At 44.0% G+C, this 15,643-nt stretch overlaps 2 protein-coding genes across 6 annotated transcripts; one reads left to right on the top strand and one right to left on the bottom strand.

The window, feature by feature from the left end:
* Positions 1 to 2,552: 2,552 nt before the first annotated feature.
* On the bottom strand, positions 2,553 to 4,019 carry tbcc (tubulin folding cofactor C). The gene has a single exon (XM_069160241.1). The coding sequence runs from the start codon at positions 3,971 to 3,973 to the stop codon at positions 2,942 to 2,944; it is 1,032 nt and encodes a 343-aa protein (XP_069016342.1). The 5' UTR covers positions 3,974 to 4,019; the 3' UTR covers positions 2,553 to 2,941.
* A 464-nt stretch (positions 4,020 to 4,483) lies between these two features.
* Positions 4,484 to 14,876, top strand: bicral (BICRA like chromatin remodeling complex associated protein). Of its 5 annotated transcripts, none has more exons than XM_069160231.1 (13): positions 4,484 to 5,241; positions 7,539 to 7,607; positions 7,788 to 7,833; positions 8,183 to 8,231; positions 8,355 to 8,420; positions 9,021 to 10,304; positions 10,400 to 10,448; positions 10,575 to 10,609; positions 10,706 to 10,755; positions 10,858 to 11,003; positions 11,151 to 11,245; positions 11,345 to 11,447; positions 11,572 to 14,876. In XM_069160231.1, exons 3-13 carry the CDS (start codon positions 7,793 to 7,795, stop codon positions 12,057 to 12,059), a joined length of 2,406 nt encoding a protein of 801 aa, XP_069016332.1. In that variant the 5' UTR covers positions 4,484 to 5,241; positions 7,539 to 7,607; positions 7,788 to 7,792; the 3' UTR covers positions 12,060 to 14,876. The 5 variants fall into 5 exon arrangements, with proteins under 5 accessions (XP_069016332.1, XP_069016331.1, XP_069016330.1 ...); XM_069160230.1 differs by having other exon boundaries at positions 4,484 to 6,904; XM_069160229.1 differs by having other exon boundaries at positions 4,484 to 6,904; positions 7,167 to 7,607.
* The last annotated feature ends 767 nt before the right edge of the window (positions 14,877 to 15,643 follow it).

Here is a 15,643-nt window from a genome sequence, read left to right as displayed (position 1 = left end):
TGTTCAATCTGTGAAGTGTCCTCGCCTATAAAGAAGAAAGTCAAACGTTGATCTAGAATTGCAGGAACTCCGAGATTCCCAGGTTGGCCCTTAGTTTAGGTTAATGTTCTTGAATATGCCAACCTGCAGTAGTTCTCTCTTTCTCCTCTGGCTGGTCCAACAGGACAGTGGGCAGGAGAGTCAGCTCAGCCTGGAATCCATCCCACGGCACCGGAGCAGAGGTGAAGAACTCAGGAGGACCCTGGAGTAGCACAGGGGTCTTATTTCCTCAAAGTTTTCTCCATTGTGACAGAAATGTCAAATTTCCCCCAAACTTCTGCTGTTTTTCCTTCACCAACACTCAGGTGAGGCTAATCGTGATGCTCCGTTCTCCTGGAGAGGTGGAGGATTGCCGAGGATCCTCATGATTAAACTCAAAGTTGCAGTGCGTCATGCTAAGCCCCTGTAAGCAGCCTGATCCAATTTACTGAAATCCCTCCACACAAGATGAGCTAGATATAAGCTGTTGCCAGGGGCCATAATTGGTTTGAGTGTTCACGTGGTCACGGTCGCCTTGATGGAGCACACCACGAGCTGCACTGGCATCAGCTTAAGGCCAGCAAAGATCACGGACATGAAAGTGGTGCTAATAGTGGAACATACCCATTCACAGGTATGGGGTCCACAAGTTCAGCACAAACCACATGTCTTCACACTGAAGCAAATAGGCTGAGTAAAAGAAGCCCCAGTAACCCATTGACAGAAACAAAAGAGCACTGAGGCTCCGACATAAACCGTCGCTGTATGACTGAACGTTGGAAGAACTTTACATGCAGCTCATATCGGGACCAAATGCAGACAATTTGGATAAAAAAAAAAAAAAACATAATTAATAAACAAAAACATACTTGCAGAAAACTTTATCTTGCAGGCAAATAAAGTCATTTTAGTGCCGTCAATAATTATTGTCACTTCTTATCTTGTCAGTTACAATCAAGACTGTCTCTGGCACAGATATGAGCCAGATACTTATGCTGAGTAAAGCCAGGGTTTCTTTGCGAGGCAGCTCGTTTCTCAAGATTACAAAGTGTAACAAACCATCTGCCGCATCAGGTTAGGGCTTCCCCGGTAGTCTTTTCGTCTCGCCCCTTAAGGCCGGACATTTGAGCCGCAGTGTTATGAAAATTTGATGTTAAATGTTTGCTTCCTTGAAATGTATTGCATCAAGCCCCTCTGTTTTTTTTTTTTTTTTTTAAATGACTGTTCTTATGGGCTAAAATCATGTTATCTAGTAAGCTACATGTCTGCAGAGAGCATTAATTAAGAAGCTTCCTCCAGAGTGTCTTAGAGGTCAATTTAGGACAATTTTGTCTGCGCAGGATTTATTTCTTAAACTGCACTGTAACTTTTATCCAGCTTTTAGCTTGCTTAATGTTTTAATGACTGTTTTTTTTAATGTTTTAATCACGTCTTAATTGTTTTTAAATGTACTTTTCTTTTGCCTTATGCTTTGATGCTTTAAGTGGTTTTATGTGAAGCACTTTAAATTGCCTTGCTGTTGAAATGTGCTACAAATAAAATTGACTTGTCTTGCCTTACAAAACAAGAACAAACTGGACAGGGTTGTTAAACTGGGTGGGACGAAAACTGGGAAACCAATTTTGTTCCTCCTGCTCTGCTGTTGGACCACCCTGCATCAACCCTTTGGCATATAGGGGTGTGCATCTTACCTCCAGTCTGTCATCTGCTTCTCTCTGCCCGAAGGGTAATCCTGTAGTAGCCACATGGCACCTATCCTCTCCTCGGTATCACTTACAGGACCTAGACGAGTACACCATTGTTTGTTCCAAATGACATACAGCTGCAGCTTCTTCAGACGCCTTAATTTGAAAATGATTTTTGTGTCTGTACGTCCTCTGCGTAGCCAAGGTGGCAACCGCTTGGGGTGAAAAGTGTCCAACGCTTCACGCTGCTCTTTTGGGCTGTTTTGAGTGCATCGTCCTGGTCCTTGACAGTGTGAACGCACTTCTGCAATTAAAAAAAATAGCGAGTGTTAGTACACAAGTGCGCCATTCGGAAGACGGCACATGATTTGAGCTTGTAAGATCGTAGCAGATCCGCTGCACCTGCTATGTTCTGAGTGTTTACTTTTATCTTGAAGGGGGGAGGTACGGCACGTCCGGGATGTGGACAAAAAAAGAGACATCCCATCATTTGTTCCCAGCTGCCTTGAGTAACTTCGCAAGCTCTGATCGGTCGGGATCGGCCCTTTATGTCCCTTATTGATTTTCCGAATGATGATATTTATGATGTTTTTACGATGCATCGTGATTTTGTGTTTAATTTTTTATTCAGATTTTTGTCATGTGGTTTTTGATGATGTTCTGAGTGCAATGCAAATCCTCTTTGAGGCAAAAACTTACCTATCTTGTAGGTTGGATATGAAAATCTGATTATATAGATTATGTTATTAATTTGCATTGTTTCGTAAGTGGACTGAGTCTATTTGAATTTGATGTACAACGGAAGAAACGTCGTCATCATCACGAATAAAAACACAAGGCTTCAAACAGTTATGCATCAAGATGATTTATTTGCATTTCAGTGAGCTTTGAACTTTCTGCTAAATTGTAAGTGGCGTACACACATATTTCCCAAACAATTAAATACATAAATATGTGATTAGCAGGCCATTTCAAAGTGGAAAAAAAATCAACTTGCCACTGTTTAAGTTATGTCAGACCTTTCTTTAAACTTCAGTTCCTCTCAATAAGCGGATGCAGTGATAAATCAGGTGGGTTCAGCCTCAACCTTCGACAACACGGTGAAAGAACACCTTCATGCAACCAGCTGATATTCATGAAATAAGTTGGGACCGTAAACATGAGCTTTCACGCTTAAAGCAGTGAAGCTTTCGACTGACATGTTAACCTGGAAAATAATGCCTTTTAAAAGTTCCTTTCTAGGCGTCCCAGTGGGTTTGTCTATCTGCTTCTGGAATGACAGCCCAGTTCGGAGAAGTTGTTTCTGCTGCGAGCCAGTTGAAGTCGTCCACCTGACTCCAGTTGTTTCGGTCCCGGTCCAGGCCCGACAGAGCAAAGTCCTCGTCCAGGGTGGGATAAGACCAGGAGAACGGGGCGAAGCTCACCCCGCTACAGTCCTCTATGATGGCCCGACTGGTGACGTGCAGGTACACCCGGGTGTCGGTGGTGTGGTGGGTCCGCAGCTGCTGGCAGGGGAAGACCAGCGTGCTGTTTCTGCAGTGATCAATGAATATCGAACTGGACACGGGCCCGCACAGGATCTCGCAGCCGTCGATGTGTTTCAGGTGCAGCGTGCTGGGGGAGCCGTACAGACGGACCTTGCAGTTAGTCAGGTGGGTTAACAGCAGATCTCGTTTTTGGATCTCCTCAGCCGTCATAGTCACAAACTCGTCGTTCTTGTTCGAGAAGCCACACTGCTCGGGGGGTGCAGCTGCGCTCCCCGAGTCCGCGGGCGGGCCGGCGTCACTAGCGGGCGCGTCCGCCGCTCGCGACGGGGCTTTGTCCGCCGCTTTGGTGCGACCTCGGAAGGCGAACTTCTTCTTGGGCAGCGCCACCTCTCTGGCCTCGGTCAGGGAGGTTTGGAGTTTCTGGAGAGCAGCCTGGGCTTGTCTTAGCTCGTACTGCGTGAGAAACGCCAAGCTGTCGCTTAGGAATTTTTGCAGCTGCAGAGTTTTGGCCGTCGCTTCCTCCAGCTTTTGACTCACCGCAGCCCGGTCGGCTCCGGAGCAGCTGGCCAGCAGCTCCTCGACGCACGCCCGCTCCCCATTGAAAGTGCTGGAGAAATACTCTCCCTTCTCCTCCGCGACAGACTGTTTCTCTTTGGCTTCTTTCCTCCGCTCGGCGTCCTCCAGCCTCTCCTGGTGCCGTTTCTGGAGTCGCTCTTGCACCCTGGCTGCACAACTTTCGCCGGCAAACCCATCTTCCTGACCAACTTCAGTCGCCGCATCCATGTTGTTTTTGTTGTGAAAACGTCACTCCTCCTCCTCCTTCTTCTTCTTCTTCTTCTTCTTCTTCTTCTTCTTCTTCTTCGCGGCTTTCCCAAACCAAAGATAAAAAAGTGCACAACGCCCCCTGCTGCATCGGAGCCTGCATAGCAGAACATCATCGTTTGGACATTTATTGTGAATTTAGGGGGGAAATATTGAACGACACCTTTTACTATAAACACTTTATCAAAAATATGTCTGGCAATTTTATTTTCAATTACTACGGTCTCCGTAAGCAGCAGTATACTAAACCGTTAATGTGTGGGATATTTTAAACCATTAAAGGGTTAAACAATGGTGCTGGGTTAAGCGGGCCTATTTATAATTGTACATGGGTATATTGGTAATACTAGTGAACCTTTATTGATGTTGCTTGTTTGGATAAAATATTTTAGTTGTGAGAGTTGGCATCAAATACTATTTTAAATCACTTATAATGTTTTAAAATACGGATTAAATACAATAATGTAATTTTAATGAAATAATAGAAATGCAAGATTTATTTCTAGTTTTTAAAATAGGTAGTATTTGTATTTTGTGTAAAACATGCAATAAGTGATGATGCAGCCTACACTTACTGAAAAAAAAATCAGTCTGTCATGGTTTTGTGTTAACTTAGTATTTTTTAAATACTTTTATGCAAAATAATTTAAACTGTTTTTACATTTAACCCATGTTTGCTAAAATCAACCTTTTCACTCATCACATTATGCTAATAATGGCATTTATATAAAGTTACAGCACAGCAAAAGAAGAGGAAGACAGCTTACTATTTTTGATGAATATTTTTTTTAATGTGATTTAGAATATAGTATTTAAGTCTAAACACATTAAAAACAACAAATTTTTAACTTTTTCATTCATCTAAAATGTTGTTGCCTCCTATTAAAAAATGTGCTCGTAGGTAAACCAGGCAGTATCTCACCTGAGGGACTTAAAGGTGTGGCACACAGAGGCCCGCCCTCTACTGTCAGTAATGATTAAGTCTAATTTATCAGCCTTTCATAAAGGCAGAGAAACATGTTATTATAATTAATACAAATATATATATTTTTTTTTTAAAAAAGTGTTTATTAATGGACTTGTCGTTGTTTGTGTATTTCCTATTCAAATGTATGGAGCCGCATGGTGCCGTTGAGGACTGGTGATTTTGGCGTGTGTGCACTACCCCAACAAACCCGTGCGGTGATGGCGAGGAAACCCCGTTGACAAGGCACTGCTTTTTCATGACGGTGAGTTTCCCTTTGAGTGTATTATAATTTTGTGATAAAAATTTCAAGGAAAAAACACACACAACCTCCTTCCTCCCTTCCTTCAGGGAGGGAAGAGGGTTTGAGCGGAGAGAAAAATCTATCCGAGACAGAACAGGGACAGTGAGGAGGAGAAAAAAAAAAATATATATGAGTGGGAGAGGGAGAAAGAAGGAGGAGGAGGAGAAGGAGGGGGGGAGCAAATTAAAAGTTGCCAAATGGAGATATTGGGTTTCAAGAGGAGTGAGACGGGAGTGAAGGGTTCGCCTCTTTGAGTCCGTCTTTATGTTATGCTAATCGGGATAAATATTTATGGCTCGCCGCGGTTTGGTCTTTTCGCTTTTTCGACGAAATCCCGCCGACGTTTTCCAAACAGGCGCCGGCCGTCGACGTCGTTCGGCTAGCTAACCCAAGGCATAGGCCGGTGTTTTTTTTTTTGTTTGTTTGTTTTGTTTTTGTTTTGTTGTTTTCCTCGGTTTTTATATATAAATATATTTAAAAAAAAAGAAAAATTAAAAAAAAAAAAAAATGCGCAGCTCGGCGGGCCGTCTGACGCGGAACACGGACCGGCTCGGAGCGACGCGAGCGCCCGGATTGGAACGCGGCGGTTCGGCGTGTCGAGATGAACGTGTCGTTGTCGGCGGAGGAGACTCGCGGAGGAGAAATGAGAGCCGGGGAGAGAGAGAGAGGAAGAGGAGCACGTCGGCGGCGGCGACGGGCGTTTGGTGCCGCTGCTTGAATGCGATTATCGTCCTGTCGATTCGGTCTATTTTTGGACATTAAAAAAAAAAAAAACTTGCGAGCTGTACATTTTTACCGTCTTTTGTTTTTTTTTTAAACACACACACGCACAAAAAAAAAAAAAAAAAAAAAAAAATAACCTGCGGCGGCACCGTGCGGCTTGACAGGCGGGGAAGAAGGAGGAGGAAGGAGGAGGAGGAGGAAGGAGGAGGCCTTCTGCTACATGCTACGGTCGGAGACGGTGAATTTGGGCTCTAAAATCGCACAAAAGCGGGCAAACGTGTCGATAAAAAGACGGCTGATACCGCGGATTATGATCAAAATTGACGTTACACTTACAAACCCGGTGTTTTCGAGGCTTTTTAAAAAAAAAAATATAAACACTAAATCGCTGTTTTTTTTTTTTTTTTTATTGTTTTTTTTAAAAGGTGGTTCTTTTGGATTATTGAGAAATATAGTGGTTTTTTTTAAATTTTTATTTTTTATTTGACATATTCTGGTGCTGTTTGTGAAATAAAACGTTCACTGTTCATCGTTTGCTTTGCGTTTTTTGTTGTTGTTTTCAATGGTCGACATCGCTTCCTCACAACTTTGTGAAGGACGAAGGAGCCGTGGCTGCTCCATCCACCAAAAAAAAAAAAAAACCTAGTGCATCTGTCTAGGTTATTAAAACCATCTTTTATTTGCTGTAGTTAAATTTTTTGTTGTTGTTGTTTGTTTGAAAGTCGGTTCAAACAGCCCCGTTGGTCTTTTGTTCTCCCTGAACCAAAGATGGAGGCTGAGCGTGTCTCTGCCTCCGGCATGGCAACAGCCATTTTGTTGCATTGCAGTCGGACCGATTTGCACACAGTCGGGACACAGAGCCTACATTTTCTCCCGGCTCAAAAACAACCTTTAATTTGAGGTAAATGTGACTATAACGATTTTTTTTTTTTAATTTATTTATTTTTACAACACTCTTGTCAGCTCGTGCTCCACATTAAATACTATAAATTATAACATCACAACAGATCATCCCTGTGTTTGATCAAATAAGTTCCATTGTGTGCTCGTTTTTTATTATTTATTTTTTTTAACTTCCCTTCTATTACTAGACATTGTTTTTTTTTAAATTTTTTTTTTAACTTCCCTTCTATTACTAGACATTGTTTTTTTTTTTTTTATAGCCGGCTGACAGGACATGAAGCCGACACTTCTTCCAATGTGGAGATGAAACTCCAAACGACCTCTCTTCACAGTGGCTGTGAATGAAGCAGCGTGGTGTTATTTACACTCAAATGCCCATTTTCTCTGCAGACAGAAACCAATGTGGGGCAGCAGCGGAGGAGGAGGAAGGGTGACGGGTGGGAGTTTGTGTCATTTGTAGGAGGGCATGAAGGCCATCCCGAATGTACTGAATATAACAAATCGGTCCCCCCCCCCCACACCTTTAATTTCACACGCTCATCTTTCCCGTTTCACTCTCACACCCTCTGATCTCACGCGTATTTTTTTTTATTTTTTTGTAATTTTACTAAATGCAGTTTCTCACCCTGCAGCCCCCAGCCCTGTTACAGGAGAGAAAAGGGGTGTTAAATGACTGAATCCATGCTTCCTGCTGGAGATCTGTGAGTCAGATATCCTTACTACAACCATTAAAAACACACAAGCCTTTACAATCTCCAGCGCTCCTGACTCAAGAGTATAAACAAAAACAAAGTGATCGGTTCAGGTTTTTCTTCACTGATTAGTGAAACGATCAGTCCTTGGTGCGTGCAAAGTTTAAATTTCCCCTCATATTCTTTCAGGTGTCATGGACGATGAGGACGATCGCCGTCTTCTGGATATTTTAGGGTAAATAAAAAACAAAAAACAAAAACAACTTTCACTATCTGCATCGTATAAGTTCACCAGGCAGTTCACATGAAGGTCACACACTTTTAACGTCCGACCTTGGATAGTTAGGCAATATTACCACGGTTCCTCTGTGAAGTCAGAGCTACGAGTATCTGCAAGCTTAGTTTTCCTCTTTTTAATTGAATTAGGGACGTTCATAATCTAAATGGTCCGCTCACAAGAGATCTATTGTAAAGTATTTCCGGACGAGTTAAGCGATCTGTAAGCCACACACACGCAAGTGAGAGGAAATACCTGTGTTAGGTGTGTTACAGGCCGATAAAGGTTTCTTCTTTACGCTTTTCAGAGATGTGGATGCACTGAATGACTATCTCCATGGCAACAACAGCAAGTCTGTAAGTAACTCTGGCAGAATTTATTGTCATTCAACGTTTGAATAACTTCTTTACATAGTCACATCAATACAGGAAGTCCACTCAGTCTTTATTTGTCTTTTTTTTTTTTTTTTTTTCATGCAGATTGAAGAAGATGATGTGACAAATGCAGCTTATGGGTCAGATGGATCTTTTTTTGCGAGTGACACAGTGAGTAGACCCATAATTACCTTAATCCAACCCAAACCCAGATTTAAGAACCATTAGAGATTTTGTTACGGATGGCGGATTACAGTTTGAACCCAGTGATTTCTCAGGCTTTTAGTGTGGAAATGAGTAGAAATGCCATTTTTATGATTTGCATAGTATGGAGATGATCTATTAGAAAATGATTAAGATCAAAGAAAAGTCATGAATGTACAAATGCCTGATTACAACAACCCAGTTGGTCCAAATTAGCTGAAATACTCTTTTGGATTTTGCTTTGTAAGGAAACAAAAATGATACGTGATTCAAAGTTTGTAGATTATTTACTTTTTTTTGTAAAAAGCATCATTAAAGCTCAGTTCACACTAAAGATTTGCAAGGTGATTATTGGAAACTCGCAACTACTCAGTTACACCAAAGCAACTAGACCGCCCACTTGGGACTTGACAAGCTGAGTCGCAGGTGACACCGTCAGCTGGCTGTAGTCGAGCTTTGACTCGACACTCTACGACAGTTTTGTGAATCTTTGGTCTGAACTGGGCTTTAAGATGCGGTCCATACGAAAACAGTTTCCCACCATCTTCTCTTAATGTGTCCCGTCAGTCTGGTTCCAACACTGGCCTCAAGGATGGCTCTTCTGCAATGGGCGAATTTGGCGAGGATTCAGCCGGGGCAGGCCTCCAGCTCTCGAGCAGCCTCTCGTTCATCGAGGATGAGTTGGGGCCCGGGACCTCCCCTGGAGAGGTGGATCTCGTGGGAGAGGACCAGCCCTTTGACATCCTCCAGAAGTCTCTCCTGGAGGCCGACATCACGGAGCAGACGCTGGCCCAGGAGGCCCTACTGGACTCCCAGCCCGCTCCCACTCTGGTGCAAGCTCCGGTTCCCTTCTCCTCCCAGCTGGTCTCGGGGGGTTATGGAGGCGGGGTGGGTGTGGTAACCACGACGACAGCTGCGTTCCCCACAGGCCAGATCCTGCAGGGAATGTCCACGGTGCCCAACGGCTCCGCCCAGCACATCCAGGTGTTGGGCTCGTTCGGGTCCGGCGGTGGGGTGATGACTCTGAGCAGCTTGGAAAGAACTCCTCAGATTGTGCTCAGGCCGGGAGTGTCTGTAGCTCCGGGACAGACGGCGACGGGGGGTCAGGTGTTTGCCCCGACCCAAGGGCAGGTAGGCCAAGTCGGCTTACCTTTCAAAAACATCCCCCTTCAAAACATCATCATCCAGAGAGGCCCGGGAGGGACCCAAACTCTTGTCAGACCGATCCAGCCTAAACCCCTTCAAGCTGGGGCTCAGACTGTCTACAGCCTTGGTCTTCAGCCCACTCCCACCACCATGGCGAACGTAGTGAACGCTAACACTGCCGCTCCCGGGGGACAGTACGCGGCGAACGGCTCCATCGTAGTGCAGCCGCCCCTGGAGCAGCAGCAAGCGCAGGCCCAAGCGAATTTAACACCCGGACAGTTCCTGCTACCCGGCTCGTTGGCACTCACTCCGTCCAGCACCATCCACAACGGCCCCGCCGATTCCAACCCAAATGCCCTAATTACCAGTCAAAACACAGTGCAGATTGTTGCGGGGCAGAACTTCAACGCGCCACCGGGGGGTCAGCTCATTTTGAATCAGGGAGTAGTGAGCGGGAGTCAGGTCGGAGGGAACGTAGCTCAGACGTGGACGGGAGTTTCTTGCGCGAGCTCCACACCTGTGCAGGCGTCATGCGCTCCCGGGCGCCTGACTCTGGTTGGCCCGGCAACGGCGGGGATCGGCGGTCAAGGCCAAGTGTCGGCCGGTCCCGTGCAGCGCCTTCTCGTGACTCAAACTCAGAACTGCACATCTCTGTCCCCTTTAACTGGCAACGTGACACAGGAACAACAACAAGACTACAGACAGGTATAATTGACGTTAACGGTGGCATTTCATTCATTTTCATTCTGTCATTTTTTTTTTACATTGCTGCTTGACCGACACGACTTTTTATTTTTCAGAATTCTTCATCACCTGCCCTGAAGCCGACACATCTCAGCAGCATACATGGTAACAAAGCCTTTGATGTTTTTTGCTTTTGTTTTTTTTGCACGATGTGTTTTTTTTTTAAATAGAGTGTGTGTTTGAGTGCATTCAGCTGCTGATACGGTTGTTTTACGTTTGATCTCTTTTTAGCCATGAAAACACAAGATTCAACACTAAACTCTGAGGTACGCCGGTTATTTGTTCGTGTAGATTTTATCGCGGAAAAAGCTTGACAGGAAATATAACATGACAATTCTCATATGTAAACTTTCCCTTCACAGGTCAGTGCACAGAAGAGGCCGGCGCCTCTCCCGCTCACAAGAGGAGGAATGTGAGTGGGGTTTTTTTTTGGACTTTGTTGCGCTTTATTCAGTTTGTCATTTGTCATCCAGACGTTTAACAAGCGCGTCTCTTTTCCCGTTGCCTCCAAAAGGATCTTGCAGCAGCTGAGGAGGGATCACGCTGGAGTTCAGACATCGGATCGACGTCAGTTCACCTCAGTTGACGACGCGCTGCTGAGACTCCTCCCTTACCACGTGTTCCAGGGGACTCCGCCCAGCCAGGACGAGTTCGCAGAGGGTACAGCCTTAAAATTATTATCTTGATCCCAAATCTGCAAAGAGAGCAGAGAACTAGCTCTCGACCGGAAAATAACATCTGCCAAATGGGCGTGTTTTTAAAAAAAAAATCTAAATACCGTTTCGTTTTTTTTTTAATCGTTCACAGTGGATGAGGAATTTGAGGCAGTTGCAACTCAGGTGCTGAAGAGGACCGAGGCCATGGTGAACAAGTACAGACGACTACTAATGGTGGAAGCCGAGGTGGGTGCAGGCGTGAGCACACGGTTGCATACGCACATACATGAGTGTCATTGTTGTGACATGCGCGGGGCTAACGGGTCACCTCTCCCTGCACTGCAGCGTTACAGTCCCTCATCAGAGATGGTGATGATTGACAGGACCTTCAACCAGGAGGAGCGGAGCAACCTGACACAAGACAAACGCAATGTGCTCGTGGATCCAGGTAATACATTTTTTTTTTTTTTTTTTTTTAAAAAGACGAAGAGTAAAGACATTTCGAGCAGTTCATTTTTTTTTTTTGACAGAAAACTTGTATTGACTCTTTGGGTCTTCTCTCTGGTTCATAGACAGCTTCTTGGAGGAATTCTGTTGTGGGATGAAATCCAAACTTTTCCAAGACCCCATCCCGTCTCAGTCCACGTCCAGCCATAACTGGAGTCCGTCAGAACTGGGCTCCGCCGAGCCACCGTACAGGACAGACACCCAGCCCGGTTATGGAGACCCGGGAGGGGGCGGGGCCGCGGGACCAGGTTCAACGGAGAGACTCCAGCCGCCGCACGCGGAAAACAAGAGCGTGTTTGAACTGAAGAGGTCGCAGCAAGGCTTCGGGCCCGGCAGCGCCGTCGGCGACAGCCTCCCCGCTGCCGCCGGTTACCCCCAAGGTAAACCCACACCTTTCGCCGCGACGTCGGCAGGACAGACGCACTACCAGGGGTCGCAGCACCTGTCCTCCCACCCGATGCAGCCTCAGTCCACCCCTCCGCTCACTTCGCCCCCCGCCCCTGACACAGATTCTGCTCTAGAGGCGGCAGTCAACAGCATCCTGGAATGTTAAGACTGTTGCTCCGACTCTTCCCTCATATCTGGTTTCAGCATCTTTTGTGTGTGTTTGTATGAGTGATTTTTTTTTTTTTTTTTTGCTGTCAAACTGTCCTATGATATTTTATTGTTTGTTTCATACCCATACAACCCTGTGTGAGGAGAGGTTAACTCTTCGTTCAGGTCTGCGTTCTTTGCGATACGCGGCCATGTAGCATGTACGTCGTTTACGGTGAGGTTTTGAGGTTTTTTTGTTTTTTTTTGAGGCATTAAGTCGGAGTCAGTGAACACAGGTACTTCCAAGTTACCTATGAAGATCCGGGAATGTGTGCAATGCAATGAACTAACAGATGCAAAACCTTCTTTTGTTTACTTTAACATTATTTTAAAGCTGAAGGGTCTGCGACTCCGAATGATCGAGTGTTCCTCTCTTCACACACCAGGTAATATTTCGTGGCCAGTTGATTTATTTACATCCACCAACCCCTTCCCCCTTCCCCGCCCCCGCCCCCGCCCCCCACTACCTATGCTGAACAAAAGGGATGAGGAGGAGGGACAAAGTGAACAACTCTGTGCCTAATTCTAGGATTTTATATGGACGTGTTTACATGAAGACGCTCTATTCAGAAATATCCATTCACTCACTTCCTTCCTGCATTACCAACAGTGCGCATACACACACACACACACACACACACACACACACACACACACACACACACACACACACACACGCTTTTTGTACAATGTTTTAAGTCGACTCGTGGTTCAGAGGTGTAGATTTCTTTTAAAATGAAGTTCAGTAGAGACACATTCACATAGACAAATTGCACTAAACATACCGTTGCTTATTTCAGGAACTATACAAACACGAGGCTCTCGTCGCTGTACAGCGTACGCTAGGCTACAGAGAATGTGAAGATGTGGAGCTGAACCAAAAGCGACTTGCCTGCTTTCACCTGCCTGCAACAAGGATAACCTCTTAATCACACTAGAAACCAGTCAAACTAGTCCCACAGACACACACACACACACACACACACACACACACACACACACACACAGCTCCAGGCGGTGTTACTGACTCAGCAGTAATTTTTTTTTTTTTTCTTTTGCTTAAGTCCCGTTTTCTTTGGCGTTTTTCTTTTGTACCTTAAAGGTATGTGAGTCCCGACACAGACACAGGACGAACTTTAGTCTCAAACCATTTCACAGTGAGTTCGTGTCCGTGGAGCTAAAATCCTCAGATTGAGGAAGATATGTTAGAATATGTTGAAACTTTTTTTTATTTCGATTATGATGTCTTTTTTTTTTTTTTTTGAAAGACGACTGTTTCTACTTGTTGTAATGTGTTCCCGTCACGTGAACATGACGCAGTCAGCTTAAATTGATTGTATGTTTGTCTGCCCTCTGCATATAATTACATATTGATCATACGTGTTTATCTATGCTTTTACTACCTTGACGTGTCTGTCAGTGTGTTGACCTGCATCCTCACACACTGGTCTATGACTGTTCCCATCGGTTGTGAGATTGCCATCGACTTTATTCCCGAGTGGGTTTTTGTTTTCTCGGTTCCCCATGATGTTTTTCTCACTTTGCCGTCATTCTTCTCAAGCATTTCTCACGTTTTTCTCTTTTTTTCCTTCTCAGCAGCGCAACCAAAATTAGTAGGAGAGAGTGTGGTCTCGTCCAGAATCCCCCTCAGATCTATTTGTTTTCTTTGTGCCGGTGATAACAGCTCTAAGGCTGTCCATAAAACCAACTGTAGATTTTCCTCTGAAGCAGGAAAGGTTTTGTCTGATTATTTTTCTTTTAGCTTTTAGGGCCAAAAACCTAACTGATTGTGATCATTTTTCCTGATAAAGAATTCATCCTAAACGTTGACTATGTATGTCTGTTTTTGAAATACATTTCTGCAAACAAATCTGCACTATGGTGTACGCAAGAAAAGATGTTCTGCCGAAACCAACACAGGACCAAAGGTTAGGTTAAATGTACTAAATGTTGTTGGGGTTGATTCTGGATTACACAACCTTTCTCTTATGAACTGTGTGTGTTTGTGTGTCGGCAAAATGTGCTTAATAGGCTACACGAGTAGACTGAAGGCCTTTTATACGGGTGATAGAGAACCCATCTCTCTTTTTTTTTGGTCTTTTGAGTGCCAGTTGCCGTCGCAGCCTGCCTGTATCTCTGCCTCAACCCCTGTAGACCTCTTCTATCTACCAGTGTAAACTGAGAATACTCTTGCTTTCAAAGTAAATCTCTGACGACGAGTGAGAGTCAAGTGAGATTTGGCATTCGCTCCTTCAAGTGATTGCTGCAAGATTTTGTGCCTCTTTAGCAGTTACATCCACACGGACGTCAGTTTTAGGCTCGCTCGATGTAGAGACATGTCCTGTGTTGGTAAAACATTGTGTTATCTGGATGCATATCACGGTCTTGAGGACCTGGTAGGAACATACTGTGCTTTTTTTTTTTTTTTTTTTTTTTTTTTTTTTTTTTCCCCTCCCATATTGTTAGTGCAGAGATTTGTTTTTCTGCCTCCATTTTCACTGTTGTTTTTGTCTCACTTGATTTGTATAGTTTGGTGTTTTGTAAGAAAAGAAAATGAAAAGTTAAACACAAAATATTTATAATTTTGTATGGAGAAAAAAGTGTAAAAAAAACCCACAAAAAAAAACGTAAGCAAATGGAAATTATTTTTTATTGTGTTGGCCAAGAAGCAGTGTCAGGAATAATTGTTTCAAAATGCTGTCATTTCTTCATTTGTAGCTAATGTGTGTTCACTACAGCAGCAAGGGAGTCAACAATAAATTCATTTTGAATACAACTGGTCCAGTCTGGCTGAGAACCTCCTTCAGAGTCCCTCCATTACTATTCAGAGAGTGTTCACACACTGGCACTGATGGACCAGGCATGCATAATCACATCATGTGACAGAGGAAGCATTTGCAAAAGAAAAACAGATTTGTAACCCTCTGCTACGAGACTACAATCTTTTCACAGACACTGTTGTCAGGACATTCAGATTTCATGTTTCTCTACATCGCAGCTGTCAGAGTTGCATTTTATCAAGTTCAAAATCTGTTGGTTCCCTTTAATCCTTTCATGGGCTCCGGCACCAATGCCTCAGCACAAAAGAGCTAAGAAAACTCTGCATAGCAGACATTAGACTGCCCAACCCTCCTGGTTTTAGTAACACAACTCAACAGTGACACTTAGTGGAGCCCGTGGGAATGAAACACTGGGCCACTGATTACTGAAATTAGTTTTACTCCCAAAAACCCCAAAACAAAAAGTAATTTTGGCACTTTTCACGTGAACATTTTCCCTTTAAAAAATTTAAATAAGATACAAATAAAATCAATTAATAAGATCGTTATGATAAACATAGTTGTGTAAATACAACTCCAATTGGGAAGTTGGGACACTAAAATGTAAATAAAAACAATGCAATGATTTGCAAATCACATAAACCATTATTTTATTGCAAATAGACTAAAGACAACATGTCAGATGTAACTGAGAAATGTTGTTGTTTTGTGAAAAAATATATGCTCATTTTGAATTTGATGCCAGCAACACTTCTCAAAAAAG

This window comes from Embiotoca jacksoni, unplaced genomic scaffold, assembly GCF_022577435.1.
Source record: "Embiotoca jacksoni isolate LCO1_2020_lvr unplaced genomic scaffold, fEmbJac1.0.p SCAF_26, whole genome shotgun sequence".
NCBI lineage: Eukaryota > Metazoa > Chordata > Actinopteri > Embiotocidae > Embiotoca > Embiotoca jacksoni.
The sequence above is the reverse complement of the archived record's forward strand: the minus strand, read 5'-3'. Positions and strand labels throughout refer to the sequence as shown.